This window comes from Molothrus aeneus, chromosome 3 (genome assembly GCF_037042795.1).
Source record: "Molothrus aeneus isolate 106 chromosome 3, BPBGC_Maene_1.0, whole genome shotgun sequence".
NCBI lineage: Eukaryota > Metazoa > Chordata > Aves > Passeriformes > Icteridae > Molothrus > Molothrus aeneus.
The window spans coordinates 88,231,380-88,249,794 of record NC_089648.1 but is presented as its reverse complement, the minus strand read 5'-3'; the positions used below and the strand labels follow the sequence as shown (position 1 = coordinate 88,249,794).

At 38.4% G+C, this 18,415-nt stretch overlaps 1 protein-coding gene across 2 annotated transcripts; it reads left to right on the top strand.

The window, feature by feature from the left end:
* Nucleotides 1–4: 4 nt before the first annotated feature.
* On the top strand, nucleotides 5–17,716 carry RAB23 (RAB23, member RAS oncogene family). Of its 2 annotated transcripts, none has more exons than XM_066547327.1 (7): nucleotides 5–121; nucleotides 2,283–2,482; nucleotides 3,296–3,381; nucleotides 8,513–8,669; nucleotides 10,105–10,187; nucleotides 11,766–11,858; nucleotides 12,718–17,716. In XM_066547327.1, the coding sequence occupies exons 2-7, from the start codon at nucleotides 2,328–2,330 to the stop codon at nucleotides 12,855–12,857; spliced, it is 714 nt and encodes a 237-aa protein (XP_066403424.1). In that variant the 5' UTR covers nucleotides 5–121; nucleotides 2,283–2,327; the 3' UTR covers nucleotides 12,858–17,716. The 2 variants fall into 2 exon arrangements, with proteins under 2 accessions (XP_066403424.1, XP_066403425.1); XM_066547328.1 differs by having other exon boundaries at nucleotides 5–125.
* Nucleotides 17,717–18,415: the final 699 nt, after the last annotated feature.

Sequence of the window (18,415 nt, the reverse complement as noted above, 5' to 3'; positions counted from 1 at the left end):
GATGTGCGTCCGGGTTGGGTCGGCCCCCGTGAGCGGTTTCCTCTCCCTTCCCTCCGTCTCCTTTTCCCTGCGCCCCTGCACCGTCGTGCCCTCGGAGGGAGCACCGCCCGCTCTGTGAGGGGTTGGTGAGAGGGGCCACGGGCGGGCGGGGAGCGGAGCCGGGGCGCCTCGGGCCATGGGCGGGAGCGGGGCCGGGGCCGGGATGGCCGAGCCTGCACCCTCGGCGTGGCCCCTTGGGCAGGGCCGGGAGGTACCGGTGGGATGGATCCCTGAGCGGATACCCGTGGGTGGCTGCCTCCGTTCTCGCCCAAAATGGCCATCCGGCTTCCCGGGGCTAACGGGGCTTGCCGAGCTCCGGGTAGCCGGGCGTGTTCCTGCTAATGCAGGCAGGAAACATCATCTGTCTGAGCGAGCCGAGCCAAGGGATCGGGTAGCCGCGCCCTGCCAGCACGGGTGTGAGTGTGGTGATGGGCAGAGCCTTTAAAACGGGAGTATTTTCCCCTCATTCGAAAGCAGCGTGATCTGATTCTTGGGAGGCAATTTGCAGCTGTAAAATGTTACTGTGATCATATCCCGGCACGGCAAAACGTGGGGGAAACTTAGCTTTTATCAGGTGGGCAGTGGTAAAGTTGTAGCAAGTCCGAGGGCGGTCGAGAGAGACCTCAGAGCCTTGGAACAACTGGTTAAGGGAGCGGGAACAGAAGCAGTGTTCTCTTCTGGCCTTCCACTCAGAGGGAATGAAATAGGAAGAAAGAGCCTGGTGTTACAGGCAGAAATTTGATTTTTTGGTGGTGGGTCAGTCTACACAACAACCATACTGCTGCCAATAGATGGGGTACATCTGTTTCGAAGGAGGAAACTTTACAAGAGTTAATAGGACTCACTGAAGTAATTTTAGACTAGATGTGAAAGGGAAAAGGGATAAAACCAGGCTTCCTAGAGATAAGTTTGGGAGAGGCATGCATTGGAGGGATGGAGGTCCAGAGAGTGGTGGTGAGTAGATTTAAATCTATCTGGCGGCTGGTTGCTTGTGGTGTTCCCTAGGGCTTGGTGTTTGTGCCAGTCCTGTTTAATAACTTTACCAATGATCTTGATGAAGCGATTGTGTTCACCTTCAGTCAGCTTGCAGGTGACACCAGGTTGGGTGGGAGTGTTGGTCTGCTGAAGGGCAGGAAGGCTCTGCAGAGGCATCTGGACATGTTGGATTGATGGTCCAAGGCCAGTTGTGAGATGAAACGAGGCCAAGTGCCAGCTCCTACACTTGGGTCACAGCAACCCCATGCAAAGCTACTGGGGATAGAGTGGCTGGAATGGGGCTCAGTGGGAAAGGACCTGGGGGTGCTGGCCAGCAGCAGCTGAGCATAAGTCATTGTGTGCCCAGGTGGCCAATAAGGCCAGTGGCATCCTGGCCTGTATCAGCAATAGTGTGGCCAGCAGGAGCAGGGCAGGGATTGTCCCCCTGTACTCAGCACTGATGAAGCCACACCTCAAAATCCTGTGTGCAGTTCTGGGCCCCTCACTGCAAGAAAGAAATTGAGGGGCTGGAGTGAGTCCAGGAAAAGGCAGTGAGGGGAAGGGTCTAGAACACAAGTCTAATGAAAAATGGCTGAGGGAGCTGGGGTCATTTAGCCTGGAGAAAAGGAAGTTCAGGGGAAATGTTACTGCTTTCTGCAGCTGCCTGAAAGGAGATTGTAGCAAGGTGGGGTTTGGGTTTGGTCTCATCTGCAAGTAACAAGCGATAGGACAAGAGGAAATGGCCTCAAGTTGTGCCAGGGGAGTTTTAGGATGGATATTAGAAAAAGTTCTTCACTGAAAGGATTATCAAGCATTGCAAAAGGCTGCCTGGGGCAGTGAGGCAACATCACCATCCCTGGAGGTACTTGTGGCACTTAGGGACATGGTTTAGCACTTGGCAGTGTTGGGTTAATGATTGGACTTGCTGATCTTTGAGGTCTTTTCCAACATTAACGATTCTATGATTTTGTAGTTCAGTGCCTCCATTTCTTCCTCATTAAGAAAAAAAGCCACCAAAACATCAGTGAAATATCTTTGCATTAAGCCAAACAAATTATTCTCTACTTCTAATTTTTATTAATTTTCAATTAGTACGTGTCAAAGCAAAGCTAGTTAAATAACTTGCCTGAGGTCACTTAAGCAATCTGTGTCAAAGACAGACAGAAATTGTACTATCTATATGCACCCTAATCTGTGTGATCATCTTGCCTCTTGCTTTCTATTCACAGCATTTTTATGAACATAATAGCTATTTACTTTGTTGACAGAATCAGTAGTTTCCTGAATAAACCAGAGTCACCTGAGACGCAAAGATGTTGGAAGAAGATATGGAGGTGGCCATCAAGGTGGTAGTAGTAGGAAATGGAGCTGTTGGGAAGTCCAGTATGATTCAGCGATATTGCAAGGGGATTTTTACAAAAGACTACAAGAAAACTATTGGTGTAGATTTCCTGGAAAGACAGATCCAGTATGTATTAAACAGATGACATACTACTGATTTTTACCTCTCTCTCTATTTCTTTTTTCTGTTGTAATCCTAAAATTTATGAAGGCTTGGAAAACAAAGCCTGCTGTTTCTGAAGCACACTAAAAGGAGTTGTTTTCTCTCTTGCACTGTGGGCTAAAGTTATATCCTTTATTCTCCATACAAAATTTAAAATTATAAATAAAATCTTGGAATATCTGGCATACCAGGCTCTTTGACAAGTTTGCTTTGTATTCTACCACCAGCTGATTATTTTAAATTTTTTTTATGATTTCTTGTGAAGAAGTAAAACTGCTTATGATAAAAAAATTACACAAATTTATTAGTCAATGTAGAAAAAAATGACTGTGAAAAAATGAGTAAGTGTCTTTATGCAGTGTAAGCAGGTAATGCCCTATTATGTTTGGTAAAGTGGAAAATTGTATGATCATGAGAAGTAAGAAAATTCTATAAGTTCTGCAAGCTGATGAAAAAGGCAAAAGCACCATTCTTCAGGCATCTAAGTTTTGTTTTGATGTCTATTTTTCAGTGTAGAGGGAAATGTAGAGGAAGAAGAGGAAAGGAAGAGGAAAATATACAGATTGTCTGTAAAGAACATATAATGTAGTTGAGGGACTATTGCCATAGTATATTATGAAGGTGAATGAATATTAATAATAAGTTAGATTATGTTTAAATCCAGTTAAATTTTATTTGGATTACTCCTATAGTGTAGAAACAGTAGTATTTCCATGACATTTGCTTTGATCTGTTCCTGTTACTGTATTGATCACAAAACTGTCTTGTTTATTTCAGAGTTAATGGTGAAGATGTCAGGCTAATGTTATGGGACACTGCAGGTCAAGAGGAATTTGATGCAATAACTAAGGCCTACTATAGAGGTGAAAATACCATGTTTGTTGTTTGGTAGTTGGGGTTTTCTTGGTCTGCATATCTCTAAAATATTTTCATATCTTTGTATTAAGAATTTTAGTTTTTTCATGTGTGTGCAAAGCATGCTTAGTTCAGCTTTTTCAGTTATTAAGTATTTTTTCTCTTTGTGCAAGTTCCTTGTCTTAATTATGTCCACTTTATGCAGTAGTGCCCTTTAGAAAACATTGAATGAAATGAGACAAATGTCTGCACAGAAACTGGACAGAGTGTAGACATTCAAACAATCAGATGCAAATGTGTATTTTCCCTCTAAAAGTGTTTCATTACTTCTGTGAGACACACATTTGTAAATATTCCAAAAACTGGATGAGGCACATAGTAATTAATCCAAGGGGGGGAAATCCACCAGTCATCCTAGAAAGACAGTTTACAGGGCACAAGAGTTCTTTTGCTAGTATAGTGTGCCTCAAATACATTAAAGAGCAGTAACAAAAGTGTATTTACTTCATCAAATAAACTGTATTATTTGTGTAAAGGCAGCTTATCTATTTAACCAGTTACAAATTGTGTACTTAAGCTTTCTTTGCTTATAATTTAACAATGGTTCTGTAAATATTTCTCTTTTTTTTTTAATGGGAGAGATACAAATGATTTGGCAAAGATTCCACTGTTCAGTTCTTGCAAATTAATTACCTGAGATGAGGAGAAAATATACTGCTATGGTATAAAATGATCTCATTTGGAGATAAAGTAATGATTATGCCAGGCTGTTTCAGGGTGTTACAGTCTTATGATCATTTTATGTTTCATAATCAATTTGCTATTTGGTGGGGTTTTTTGGTGATGTTTCCTGTTGTTGCCTGTGATCGATGATTACTATTTCCTCAGAAAAAGGTCTTCTTTTGTCATGTGGATAGAAATAATTTACAGCTGACAAGTTGAGCATACAAATTTTGGATGGTAGTAGTTGATTCTCTTGGAATCAACTACTTTTCACTGTCCTTTTCACTGTCCTGGCCTTTGCTCCTCTTGTGTGCTTTGCTCTCCCCAGTTGTTTCAAGCCAAAGACTTTTTCTCCTAATTACTGGGACTGATAGGTTAGAATATGGAGCATTGAGAAGAACTCAGGACTACACCTACTGGCCTCACTAACCACAAGCAACCTGCTGGTTTAAAAACAAAATAAAAGATTTGCATGAACATCTTGAAATCATGGTTATGACTCAAGCCCAGCGTAGTGCTGTTAGATCTCTGCTTGGAGTTCTTCGTACAGAAGTTCTTTCAGCACAGTCAGCCTGTTCACATTGTACCAGCATGATGGGTATGCAATAAATAGTTCAAGGTGTCAGATACAGAGACTGCTCTACACTAGACTTTGACTCATGAAAGATGAGGGAAATCAGAAGAGCCTGGAGTGCAATTTTGGTCTAGCCTCAGCAATCACACTATTATAGAAGAAAAAGTCAAGCTTACTTTGGAAATGCCAGGCTTTTATTGTTAAGAAGGGGAGGGCACCTCTAAGTTCAGATAGATGCTGGCTGTTAATTTAAGGTTTGCTTCTCCCATAGGTCACTGTCCCACTATCATTGCACTGGGGCTTATGTACTCCCCTGGGACACTGTGTATTGTCAGTTCTTCAGTGCTCACACAGGAATGCTTCAGAACCTGAGTGTTTCTTGTCCAGGGACCAAATTCATTCAGCCTTGCAGAGAAAGAGCATTGGAGCTGACAGTGGATTTGTTGTGTGTGTTCCTACGTGCAGGCAAGTGTGTGCAGCCAGTGCAGTTGCAAGCCCACAGTCACACAGTGCAAGGAGTACAGCAGCCTAAATTCAGAGCTGAAGGAAGCACTGTATATATTTAATAAATTCTTTTTTGTATTGTCCCAAGCATCTTCTCAGCAGTTCCTGTGTGATTGAAGTCAAATATTTCTCAAAGCAGTATTTGATCATGTACATGTATCGTGCATGTATCTTCTTCCTTCTACTACCACTGGTGTATCTTGAATATCCTTGCTAGGTTTTTGATGGAAGACAGACATCTTGCTCATTAGTGTGTTACTCAGTTGCTGATTAGTCAAATTGTCAGGATCCTCATTTTGTTGCAAAATAGTTCATTCTTCATAATCAAGCCTTCATAGGATTGCTTTCGTTTGCATTTGTTAATTTGTCTGTAGCAAATATGATAATGGAAGGCCCTAGTACAGTTATTTTAGATACTGTTAAGGAGACATTAAATCCTGCTGAGTCTGTCAAAGGCAGGATCCACAGAAGTTAAAACATCAGCAGTAAACAAGAATTTCTGGATGATGATACTGGATTTTGATCTCAGTGTGAGATTGAACAAGTCACCATCAGTTTTATAGGGAATATGTGCTTTCTGTTGTAGCTTGGATAGCTGAGGCAAAGTACTGAGTGAAATGAGTAGGGTCAGGTATAAAGCCTGTGAGAGTCCTCTCATGGCAAGGAATTTCCTTACACTTTCTATTACAAAGGCTTTGTACCTTTATGAAAGGAAAAAAATGTGTAGTCTATGCAGATAGGATAGTCTGCTGAAACCAATTCAGCTGACAAGCTCATGCTTTACTTGAATTAAGTAGCACTAGTCTCTAAATTCTTTTCTGAATTGCTCTAGGTATAAATATTATGTCAGTGATTCTGCAGGCAGTTGAAGCATTTTAAAATATAGAGGAATTATCAATGCAGTAATTGCACACAATGTCATTTTCTTCAGTACTTTAAAGTAGCTTTTTGGAACAGCTTCTTGCAAAGGAACTTTAATTTAAAATATTCATTGAGAACATCCTGAGCTGTTATGTTCCTGTTTGACACTATCCTGTGCCTTTGCTGCTGGTGCCTGTTGTTGTACATAATCTGTTGTAGGCAGAGGTGGTGTATGACTCCATTAGCACTGGATGACTGAGATAGTAATGTTACTGACTCTTCAGTACTGTCAGTGCCTGCATAAAAAAGGTGTTTATGTGGTTAAATTCTAGGATTTGTCTTTTTTTTTCCTCCTTAGAACTCTTAGATGGATGTTATAATTTCTTAAATTGTTTATGTTTTCAGTAAAACTACTGAGTATTTAGCAGATTTTTTGAAGATGAAAAGAATTTGCATATTAAAATCTCTGCCCTGCGGTGTCTTCTGTTGCACTCTGTTGCCATACTAACTTCTGCACCATACTGAAGCATGCTTCAGAAAGATCACAGTTGATACTGTTTTGCATTGAACCTGAGAAGAAAAACTACTTTTATCTTCTCTTCTTAAATAAGCATCTTACAGATGCTTATTTGGATTAGTTAAGTCTGATATTTATGATCCAGTGATTGAAAACTTTTGCACATGTTTTGAAATACACAATAACACGAGTGTATAGAATTTATCTTTGTTGATGACACTTTGTTTTACTGTTGTTTGTTGTAATAATCTTGAAGGTCCTCAAAAATATTTGTTTGATTCTTTATTAAAGCCTGTCATGTAAGTTCCTTTTGAAATGAATATGGGCAAGCTGAGGTATATTTACTGTCCTTGGCCACTGCATTCTACCTGTACTATATGTAAACTGAATAAAGTCTGATGTAGTATGCTACCTTCTCTTTACCTACCACATGCCAGGGCTTTTCCCTCTAAATTTACTGTTACTTGTGGTAGCATTCAGAAGGAATGGGTGGAAGGAGAAAGATGAAGTGAAGCTGTCTTAGCTTGGAAACTTGACAAAGGATTTCTTGGTCTTGAAACTGAGCAAAGTGATGTTTACAGATGGCGGGAGTATTTTAATAAATGCTCTCATCTCCATTATGCTACTATGTGAGATAATAGGCAAATGCAAACTAACCTGCTTTGAAAAGAATAATGTATTTTATACCTTTGTCACAGGAATTGCATCAGAATAATTGCATACGTTAGAGTACAGTGTGGACAGCAGGGAAAACAAACAGTCTTACAACACAAATAATAGGGGACATTATGGAAGGCTGCATTGCTGCTTTTTTACTGGTAGTGCTTCAGTTGAAGTTCTTAGGACAGTTCTTATTGTTTTGTATAAAACCATACCAGAAGAGTCTTAATATGCATGTGGAAGAATGTTAAAGAGCATAGAAAATCTTTCTGGAAATAGACTCTGAAGTTGGCTTTTAAAAAGCTAAATAAAAGCAAACCTAGTAAGATAACTTGTGTGCTTTGTGCCGGAGAAATAGAAAGATAAACAGAGTACAGGAATCAGGGATACTTTGTGAAATTCAGAGATAAAATTCATACTGATGAAAAATTTTTCATGCTATATGACATTAATGGGAGATGTTCACCGCAAGATTATGCTAGAGTCTCAAAAACACTGGCTATCTATTCCTTTCATACTCTGTTACTAAATAACTAGCACATTGAAGGCATATGAATAATGAAGTGTGCAAAGAAAAGCAGTTTCTGAGGAATAACAAAGGGCTACTGGACAGTTAAAAGACCAAACACTAATAGTTCAGCTGTGGAGGTACCTTCTCAGTATCCATGAAGTTTAACTGTTGTTTATTTACAAAATCCTAACAAAGGTTTTTGTATAATTTATCGTAGTGCTCTGATAGAATTATTAGACTATCTGGTAGTATTAATTAGAAGCACACTTCTTTTGCCCAAAAAGCTTCTAACAATTTATTTGAAATAATCACAACTTCATCTGAAAACTTTTTAAAGTTTTCTGCTTTTCAGAATCCAGATTACCGTACCACAAAGAATAATGTGAAATGTGCTTTACAGATGCTGCATACAGGAAAAAATCTGCCTCCTGGCCTCCATTAATCTGTTTTTAAAACAATAATAAATGAACTTCCCCTTCCCTTTTTCCAGCCTTTCCAGACCTCCTTCTGTTCCTTTCCCCTGCATACATTCAATATGCTGCAATTAGCTTTAAAGGTAACAGACCCATAGTCATCAAAAAGATGGCTGTAATGATCAAAATAATATGGCAATGAATTTTCATTTAGGGAATCTATGACCAGTGGTTTGACACAAACTGGTAGTAAAAGTGCATGTTTGTGGGAAAAACTTTAAAAATCCCTCATATTTTAAATACATTACAATTTTTTCTATTGTTTATTGGCTAATTTGTGTGTATTTGTATTTGTAATTTATTTGTATATTTCTAGGAGCCCAGGCTTGTGTTCTTGTGTTTTCTACAACTGACAGAGAGTCCTTCAAAGCAATCCCTACCTGGAAGCAAAAAGTTGTGACTGAAGTTGGAGACATTCCCACAGTTCTTGTGCAGAATAAGATTGATCTTCTTGATGACTCTTGCATAAAGAAGTAGGAGTTCTATTGTGCTACTTTTAAAGATCAATAGGTGCCTCCTGTATTCACAAGTTTTAAAAAAAGAAGTCTGTGAGAGTTTCTGGTGAAGCATTGGAGAATCTGGGTTGTCCCACCTGTGTCCTGCATCTAGACATGCCCTAGAAGCACACGGGGTGGGTGTTACTGCATGAGTGTAGATAGTCACACTTGGGCAGATGTGCTGCAAAGCTAGGAGCTTTGTGTTTATTTCATGCTGCATCCTGAAGCCAAAAGTAATAGAGGAAAGACATGAAAAGTTTGGTTCGGGCACAATATGATCCCCACCCTTTTTTTCCCCCTAAAAATCTAAAACTATAGATTTTCCTCCTGTTAAAAACTGTGCTGTGCACCACTGAAGGCACATTGTCTGTTTGGCTAGTGAATGCTTGCTAATATTCTTTGCTTTCTTTAATTTGGTTTTTATTATTCATTTTTATCAAAACATTGTGACTCTATAGAAATATGTATGTGGTAATATTCTCAAACTGCATGGTGCTGAATCTTCCTTGCTGTATTTTTCTTTACAGATTTTATTGTCAATTCATTCTGCCCTTGTGTGTGTGACCAATTTCATTCTTGTCCTAAAATCAGCTTAACAAATGTGTTTATTTATCACAGCATTTCATGTAGAAAATACTGCATGATCAAGTTGATCATTCTCCACTTCTTCAATTTCTATCATCTTTCTGAGAGATTTAAAGTATTTCTTCTTTTTTTGTTGTTTCCTGCACTGGCTTTCTTTGTTGTCTGTTTGCTATCATTGATGGCATAAATCAGCTTCTACTTCTTCTGCAAAGAATTCTGAGGATTTTTCAAAGGAAAAGCAAAATTGCATTTGAACTCCTCCTTTATTCATGGTATGTCACTTAGGTTTGGTTCTCAGAATACTCTGCCTCAGTAACATAATCTTTCTGATGATTTGATTTTCCTTAGGGAAGTATTCATAAGTTTCTTAAACTTTAACATAAGTTCTTTTTCACTTCACAGAAAAAAGTAATTCTTGATTTCATCTGTGCACTCATCTGATGGCATAGCATACTGCTTCATTAAGATATGCTTAAGGATTAATTTTTGTTGTTGTTTAGAATTTGCAGTGATAGTGCTGTTAATTACAGCCTCCTTCCTTTTGGTTTCACCAACATGCTTCTTTGAACCCTTGGGAAGTTTTATGTAATGAAGTTGATAAATAATGGGAAGAATTCCTTTGAGTCATAAAGACACTGCATGTAAAATACCTTCTTTTTATAGTGGAGATACTATAAAGAAATTAAGGATTAGGTATTTTTTGACTGTCTTGAATTTCTCAACCCACTTTGCCATGTTTAACTTAAAACAAAGCATTTTGTTTATAAGAATAAATGCTGACAAATGAACCAAATAAGGGCTTACAAAGCCGTCTTGTGTTGTGCAGTGAGGAGGCGGAAGCGCTGGCAAAGAAGCTGAAGGTGCGGTTCTACCGAGCGTCGGTGAAGGCAGACCTGAACGTGAGCGAAGGTAGGCGGTGCCGGGGGGTGTGGGTGAAGGCAGACCTGAACGTGAGCGAAGGTAGGCGTGCCGGGGGGTGTGGGTGAAGGCAGACCTGAACGTGAGCGAAGGTAGGCGTGCCGGGGGGTGTGGGTGAAGGCAGACCTGAACGTGAGCGAAGGTAGGCGGTGCCGGGGGTGTGGGTGAAGGCAGACCTGAACGTGAGCGAAGGTAGGCGGTGCCGGGGGGTGTGGGTGAAGGCAGACCTGAACGTGAGCGAAGGTAGGCGGTGCCGGGGGGGCGTGTCCCGTCCTGCCGCTTCTCCACGGCCGAGCACCCCCCCGGCTGCATGGAGCCAGCTGGCACTTACACATCTTTGCATGATGGTGGCAGCCCTCTTTATATTCCATAGCAGCACGCCTTGAACACAGCTAAAATTACCTGTGTTCATGGGTTAGGGCCATTTCTTTGTGCACGTGTTTCTCTTCCGCAAACACAGCTGCGAGGTTCACAAGTGCCAGTGTGTTACGGCTCCTCAGTCCTAATGACTGTCAGTAAGCACGAGCTTTCAAAACAAATACACATAGTAGAAGCTCAATTATTGCAACATAAAAACTGTTGAAGAGATTATTTTGTAATTGTTAATAGTTAATAAGTAATTGATAGAAACAATTATTTTATATTTTAATCCTGTTTAGATAAAGTACATTAAAAGATTGCATCTCTTGCAGTGTTTTGTTTACTGGTGCTATTTGATTAGTTCCTAAGTACCACTTTTAACGTACTTAATTTCATAAGAGTAGTGTTAAAATTTTGAGTCTGTGTCTTTTGTAGACTGTGTTTGAATAATCATGTACTAGACTGCCTAATGATATATTCTTGTTTAATTAGCCAAGATTATTAGTAAACTCCCTGTTTCTTCTGTATTAACATCATTCATCATGGGAAAAATCTGCAAGAGAAAATGTAAAAGTCTTTTGTATCATCTTTAAATGAGTTTCATTACAAATGTAAATAATTATAACACATATAGGTTCTGAAAATTCTCCTTAAGTTGTATGTTTTTTCAGATACCTAGGTCAACTTTATATACGCCAATAGAAATGAGAGTAGCTTTAATTAATTAGAAAAACTTTGTTGCCAAGTTTTCTTAATAGACTTATTTTACGTGACTACTGTTTTTCTAATGCTTCTTGCAAAATATATATATATGAAATCCTACATGAATTGTATATTGAATACATGTACTGTATATTGTATACAATTGTATTCAATTGTATATTGAATACATGACTGTAGCAAGTTCCAAGTTGCATTAATTGAAACATTTGGCAATATGTGTGTGCCATCTTTTTTTTCATATAAGAGCATTGAGATATTTCTGTGCAGGACTTCAGTACCTCAATCTGTAAGAGCTGGGCTGACACTGGAGTGACCTGGATTCTGCCCAGGCACACAGGCTTGCCCAGAATCACTCACCAGCTTGTGCTAAACCTGGGATGTGAAATGCGCTTTTGTCACCATACAGAATTTTGATTTAACGGCATGATGATTATTATTATTTTTAAGCATTCTGTAATATACCTTTTTTCTTTTTTAACCTTCCAGTTTTTAAGTATTTGGCTGATAAATATCTTCAAAAGCTCAAGCAACAAACAGCAGAAGATTCAGAAGTAGTACATACAAGCAGTAACAAGATTGGTATGTATACTATAATAAAAAAATCCCTAGAAACAGTATTTTGTGCCATCAAAGCTTATGGTCTCATATGTTTCCTTATGGAATTAATACAAAGTGAATCAGAGTCTAACTATTACCTCCCTGTCTTAGGATATCATCTCTTTCTGTAAAATAACTTTGTGACTCTTTAAAATTACAAGATGGCCAAACTGATGCACTAAAGTTTCTAGCTAATGCTTGGCAAGTGCCCTTTTACTAAATTCATTTAAACAAGATTGTGCAAGGATTTGAGAAGGATGCTTGTTGGGTTTTTTTAATGTAATCAGCATTACATAGCATTGCTCATCTCGGTGTGGACTTAAAAGACTCATGGGGAAAGAATCTGGCATGTAATCAGAAGGTGTTTGTAAGTTGCCTTCTGTAAGAAAACACTAAAACACAGAACTTCTGTAGTTCTTCTTTAAAGCTTTTCTGAGTCAGGTAATTTATTTTCCTTAAAGCACTCCCTTTTTATTCCAGCCTTTTACTTACCTTTATATCAACAAAATTTCTGAATTTTAAATCGCCATCTCTGTCTTCTATTATGTTACTCAGCTAACCACAACTTTGTGCAGTTAGTAACATACACATACACAGATGAGTACATATGCTGCCCTTCAATTACACAGGTGCTTACCAGCTTTAAATACTGCCTGGCTAGTAATTGCAACTGCCTCTACTTCCAGTTTAGCTGCAGAATTTACTCAAAATAGATTTAAAAGCTAGTGCATACATTTGAGGTGCTCTGCTATGCCTTAGCAGGTACTGTGTCTAAAGTGTTCATGTATTATGCTGCAAGCAGTAAACAAATGCAAATACTTCTCTTGTCTGAATTCTGTAGGTGTTTTTAATACAGCTGGTGGAAGTCACCCCAACCAGAATTCTAGCACTCTTAATGGTGGAGATGTCATCAACCTTAAACCCAACAAACAGAGGACCAAGAAAAACAGAAGTCCTTTTAGCAACTGCAGTATACCTTAGATCACTTTTGGAGGAAATTAAGCAGCTCAGAGAATTGGATGAAGTTGTGCAATTGACTACAGAATAAAGCCAGCTGTAGAGGTATTTTTACCGGTGCTTTAGCAAATTTGTGCCTCCTAGACAGAGGGTGGATTTTGATGAACTTGCTTGCGCCGTGGGTTTGTTGTGTGGCGTGAGACACCTGGTGGTGACACACAGAACCGTGGCTGCCTCGTGCACTTTGTACAGATTAGGTGAGTTTTTCCTTTCTCAAGGAATTACTTACAGAGCTATGAACTAGGTATTGCTGAATTGCAAAGCACATTTAATTTAAGGATAATACTTACACGTATAGGTACGGACTGTAACTCTATGGCCCAAGGTAATGTAGCAACCTTGAAACTAAATTTCAAAGAAAATATTAGAATTGGTTAGTCAGGACACTTAACAAGATAAATGAAGAGCAAAAAAACACTACTTCATTTTATGCCTGACCATATTAATATTCTGCCAGGATTCTGGCAGTTCTGTGGGTGCAAGATCTTTGCATTATATATATGTGTGCTAAGGTATATATGTAAACATTTGGGATGAATATCTAGGCTTGGTTCCAATGTGTACGTTACTTGGAGATCAGCTAATGATCATCAAATAGCATCTTCTAATTGTCCTTTAAAAATGTTGCATTTCAAATGAGGCTTTCCAAGCTACCACTGTGTATGTTTAACTTGCTATACTTTGGGCCTAAAAGCTTAGATTTAAAAATGTGTGGTGCCAAAAATGCTCCTTTTTACCTAATGCTATGCTACAGATGTTTTGTAAGTTTGTTTTTCTCGGTCTTAACAGGTTGAACAAATAACACTAATAGCTATTCAGAAGGAACATGTAATCATATTCTTGTTCAAATTTGATTGTTGTATCCTGTGTCATCTTATGAAAAAGAAATTTTCAAAGTGGTGTTCCAAAGTATTTATCTTATTTGAAATTTTTTCATAGATACCATAAACTAAGTTACAGGGATCCAAAAAATTGCAGCTGATTATATTAGGGAGACATTCTTGAATGTTGTCTTAGATTTAAAGTTAAGGAAATCTAATTCTGCAACATGAGAGACATGGCAAAAAATTTTCAAAGTGCTTCAGTAATTTTACAGAACTGATGTAGATGTTTAGGAGCCCAAATCTAACTTCAAGGTTATTTGGGCTAAGGCTCCTAAATCACTAAGGTGCTTTTAAAGATGCTAAGCAAGATACCTTTTATTTAGCAAAAATGAACACTTTATAATCCTCTTCAAGAGTATGCATGCCTTTTAAAAACTATCCATTTTGTTTACATGTTTTTGTATGGTATGATATAATTTTAACTTTCTAAGATTTCTACAAGTCTGCCAGTGACAAATGCAAAATCTGCTGCTTAAAAAAATCAGAGTTTTAATAATTTTGTAAATGGTGTATGAGAATGAAAATTGGTTGAGTGATCCTGTATATTTTTGAAGGAAGGACTTTTCACTATGTGAATTCATGTTGGAAGCTTGACTGACTTCGTTTCTAAGTCAATGAGTATGAAAACTGAAATGTATTCTTAATCCCACTGTCTGCAGGGAGAGAAGTGAGTGGCAAGTTATGCACAAACACTAAAGATCTCTGAACTCTGTATTTTATGTTTACTGTATTAGGCTTTCTACCGAGTACCACAGTTTCTTTGAGAAGCTGTTAGAGATCTCCTGTTGCTGGCAAGAAGGAGGGCACTCCATCCCTTTTGCTATTGCAACAAAATTGTGTTTTCTTCACTGTAATGTTTCGTTTCCTGTGTTTTCTCTTGGATAAAGGCCTCTATTTTTTAACAAGTGCATTTAATCACTGTATGTATAAATGGAGTCAAGTCCTATCTGTCTTAGCAGTTAAAGAAGTAAGGTACTTGGGATAAGATGATTGAACATCATGGGGCCACCTCACAGCTTAGGGGAGAGTGTATGCATGACAGAAGAAGAATTTTGACAACTGTTTTTAATATGGAAACTTTTACATTTCACTGTCTGTCTACAAGTTTCATGGGGTTTTATTCATTTTTCATGAAAAACAAACAAAACCACAAAGTGTTTGAAACATCTTTTTTTGCCTTGTTTGACTTTCTACAGCATACTGAAAAGTAAGTCTTTATTATGTATAATGACAATTTGTACTATTTTATGTTATACTGTAACACACTGTACCATTACTTTAGGTTGTTTGTATTTACAGTATGTCACTATAAACTACTGCTTTTAACAACTCAGCCGTTGTTTCATAGGTGGAGACTTGACAGACTTGATAAATTTAAGGTATGTTGAAATGTAGTGCATATTCTTTAATGTAGGAATAGTTACTTGCAGCATTGGGTAACAGTGAGTTTTCATTTTACTCCCACCCTAAATCTGAAGTGGATCGTTCTTTGTTGAGACCTTGCAGTGCTTGTTCTCTAACATGACTGTGATGGAAAACTGCTCAAATTAACATCTTTCTGGGAAGTGCCCTGCATGTACGCTGCTTCAAAATTTTGATTCTTTATTCTACTGGGGTTAGTGTGTAGGTGTAAACCAGATGACTTGCATATTGCAGGAACCCCTTAGGTATTCACATCATTCTTCAGTGGCACTAACTTTTGCCTTTTGGAAGAGACATCCCTAAATGTTTTAGTACTTGTGTTGTCCCTCATGAATAATTTTTGTTATAAACATTACTTCATTCTCCACTCAAAGCGTACTCATTAAAATATCTTATGTTTTAGTTAGCAAAACCTACAGGTGCAGGGCTGGTAATAAAAATGCTCTTCTCTTTGCATCCCTGGGACTGCATGGTGGGTGAGGAGGTGCCTCTGTTACATCCATGATACCCTGGATTAAGAGCAAGAGATTCTTATGCCACAAGACACAAATTTCATTGCACTCCTGTAGATTCTTTTTATATCTCTTCAATAGCTCATTGGCTGTATTATCTGGATCTTGCCACAATTCTTTGCCCTTGGCTGATAAAGCTACCACTAGCAGGAAACTTCAATGATTGTTAATGCCTTAGTGAAATAGGGATTCACTAAAGATTATGACACTACAGCTTTGTCACTTCTGTGTTGTATCCATTCAGTGAATGGGTGTTCTCCCAGTACATGGGGCATCATTAGATGCAAAGCAGTAATGCTAGGGATGTATTTCCAACTGGAAATAGCAAATCTCAAAGTTGTATGACTGATCACACTAATTTTTGTGCTTGTGGTTAATTTTGTGTGTGTGGTTAATTTAAAAAAGACTTTAAATATTCCACTTAAGACAATTTTGAAGCTTCCTTATTTTCAGTGTTTCTTAAGGCAACACTTTTGTAGTCAAAATGCCTGAATTACCACACTGTCAGTCTGATTTCCTGTTTAATTTTTATGCTTCAGTAAAATATAACTTTTTACTTTCTTCATTATTGGGCTGAAGCACATCCAACATGAACTTTTCCTTCGCAGCATTTCTATAGAGGTGGAATAATCTAAAGAGCATTGAGCAGCTGAACACGCAGCACTCTGGGGGGTTGTGTGGGGTTCATGCACAAGACTCAGCAAGCCCTTGAAGCTGTTCGTGCACTCTTCAGGCTGAGAGCTGCAGGTGTTAACAGGGCAAATGATCTGCCCTTCTCTGGGAGTTCATCATTCAGCAAGCCAACACACATGCTGCTCCATTCCAGGGACACTACCTGAGCCCCTGCTGCTTTTCTAAGTGTAGTCATAGACCTTCAGTTGAAGTTCCAGTACCTGAACACTAACTGTACCAAAATTAGAGTGCAAGGATGGTCCAGCAGGCTTGAATTCATCAAAATGACCTTGCCATCTTTTTGAAGGAAGCAAAAGCTGTGCAGATCTTCTTTCTAATGCACAAATAGTATTGAGAGAAGAAAATAATTCTCTGTTAAATATGGCATCCAAGCAGATAATCAAAATTATTACAGCAATGCTTAGATTTAAGATGAAAGGTGCCTATAATGGAATAAGAGAAACCTGCTAATGTTCTATGGCAAAGTGTTCTATAGGAGTCATCTCAAAGCCAGGTGAGTCCTAGTACTGAACTGGGCTTATTCTCAAGTTTCTAGTGGAAGGGTAATACTGATAAGTAGTTTGTCAGTTCTTCCAAACTCACTTAAGTTGATAAGAAAAATTAAAAATTACTGTGGACCAGAAGAAACACCACTCTCATTGTGAGGATTAAGATGCATTGTTACTAATGGCTTAAATGTAACTGGCTAAAAGAGGAAATGTACATAACTGGTTTTATCACCATCATGATCTCAAGTAAATGTAACAGATTTGTAGAAAAAAAAGTCAACATATCATAAATCCTCAATCAGAAGAATCAGTGTTTAAAACTGAGTATCTTGTGTATGCTGTTCTGTAAAATCCCTACAAATTAGTTCTGCTGTTCTCTTGTAAGTGACACTAGTTGCATTATGCGACTTAAAACGTTTGTTTGCTTATTGTTGTGTCTGATATAAGTCACTACTTTTGTGGTTATGTTAAATTGTCAGTACATTAAATTTCAAAAATTGCTGTAACTACAAGCTGTGCAACCTCAATCTGATTGAGAAACGTGTGCTTGATTCTTGGGAGTGTGTTGCCAACAGCTGGATCAAAGGCAGCACATGAGAGCACTGGCAGGAACAAGTGTGGATGCCCCAGACAAATAGAAATGGTGTTTCTTAGCTCTTGCCTCTGATTTCTTTACCATATGGTTGAAATACAAAATAGGGATTCTCTTCTGCTCTTTCTGGTCATTTTGCTTTTTATGATTGGTCTGGCCAATACAGTGACAAGGTTTAAGTTCAAGATTGTAGACATTGGAAGTGGCATTAAAGCATTATTAATACATCAAAGATGCCTGGTACATTTTCTGACAATAAACAGGTAAATAATCACTAGTGATTGTTGGTTGGGGGTTTTGCATTGTTTTGGTATTTCTTTTTTTAGTAAAACACAAATCAGCATTTGTGTCTGCCTCTACCCAGATATCTGAAGAATATCAGAAGTAACATACTCCTACTTCTCTTGCATGCAGTTTTGAACACGGAAAATCAATGTGTTTGCTTAACACCCTGACAAGGATTAACTGGCAGTGTTTTAGGCTCATTACAGAGGCATTGGACTAGATTACCTTCATCAGTCCCTTCTAACCCACCTTTTCTGCAATTCTGTGATTCCAACAAATTGCTATAAAAAATAAAAATTCTTCTAGGTATCAGTACAATGAAGAGGATCTAAGAATGAAAACAAAAAGATTTTTGCCTGAATAACCTTATAATGACCTTAAAAACCCAAATATTGGAGGAATATTCTAAGCAACAAGAAGCTGTCTTCAACTTAAGTGTTGCACAGCACAAGTTCTGAAAACAACCCAGGTCATGTGTTACTGTAAAGGATTTTAATACTGTTGGAACGGCTTGAAGATTTTTTTCAAGTGGAATTACAGAATTAATGTCACCAACTCTTAGAAGCTTCGCACAATCTCAAAGCTGAAACTTGGACTGCATTTGAAGCACCCACCTGAAGTGCCATTTCTGCAAATTAAATGCAGT

Excerpts from the sequence above, each read along its gene's own strand:
- RAB23 (XM_066547327.1), top strand. The coding sequence starts at position 2,328 with ATGTTGGAAGAAGATATGGAGGTGGCCATCAAGGTGGTAGTAGTAGGA. Across the intron at positions 8,670-10,104 it reads GATGACTCTTGCATAAAGAA|TGAGGAGGCGGAAGCGCTGG; the intron begins GTAGGAGTTCTA and ends TGTGTTGTGCAG. Across the intron at positions 10,188-11,765 it reads AGACCTGAACGTGAGCGAAG|TTTTTAAGTATTTGGCTGAT; the intron begins GTAGGCGGTGCC and ends TTAACCTTCCAG.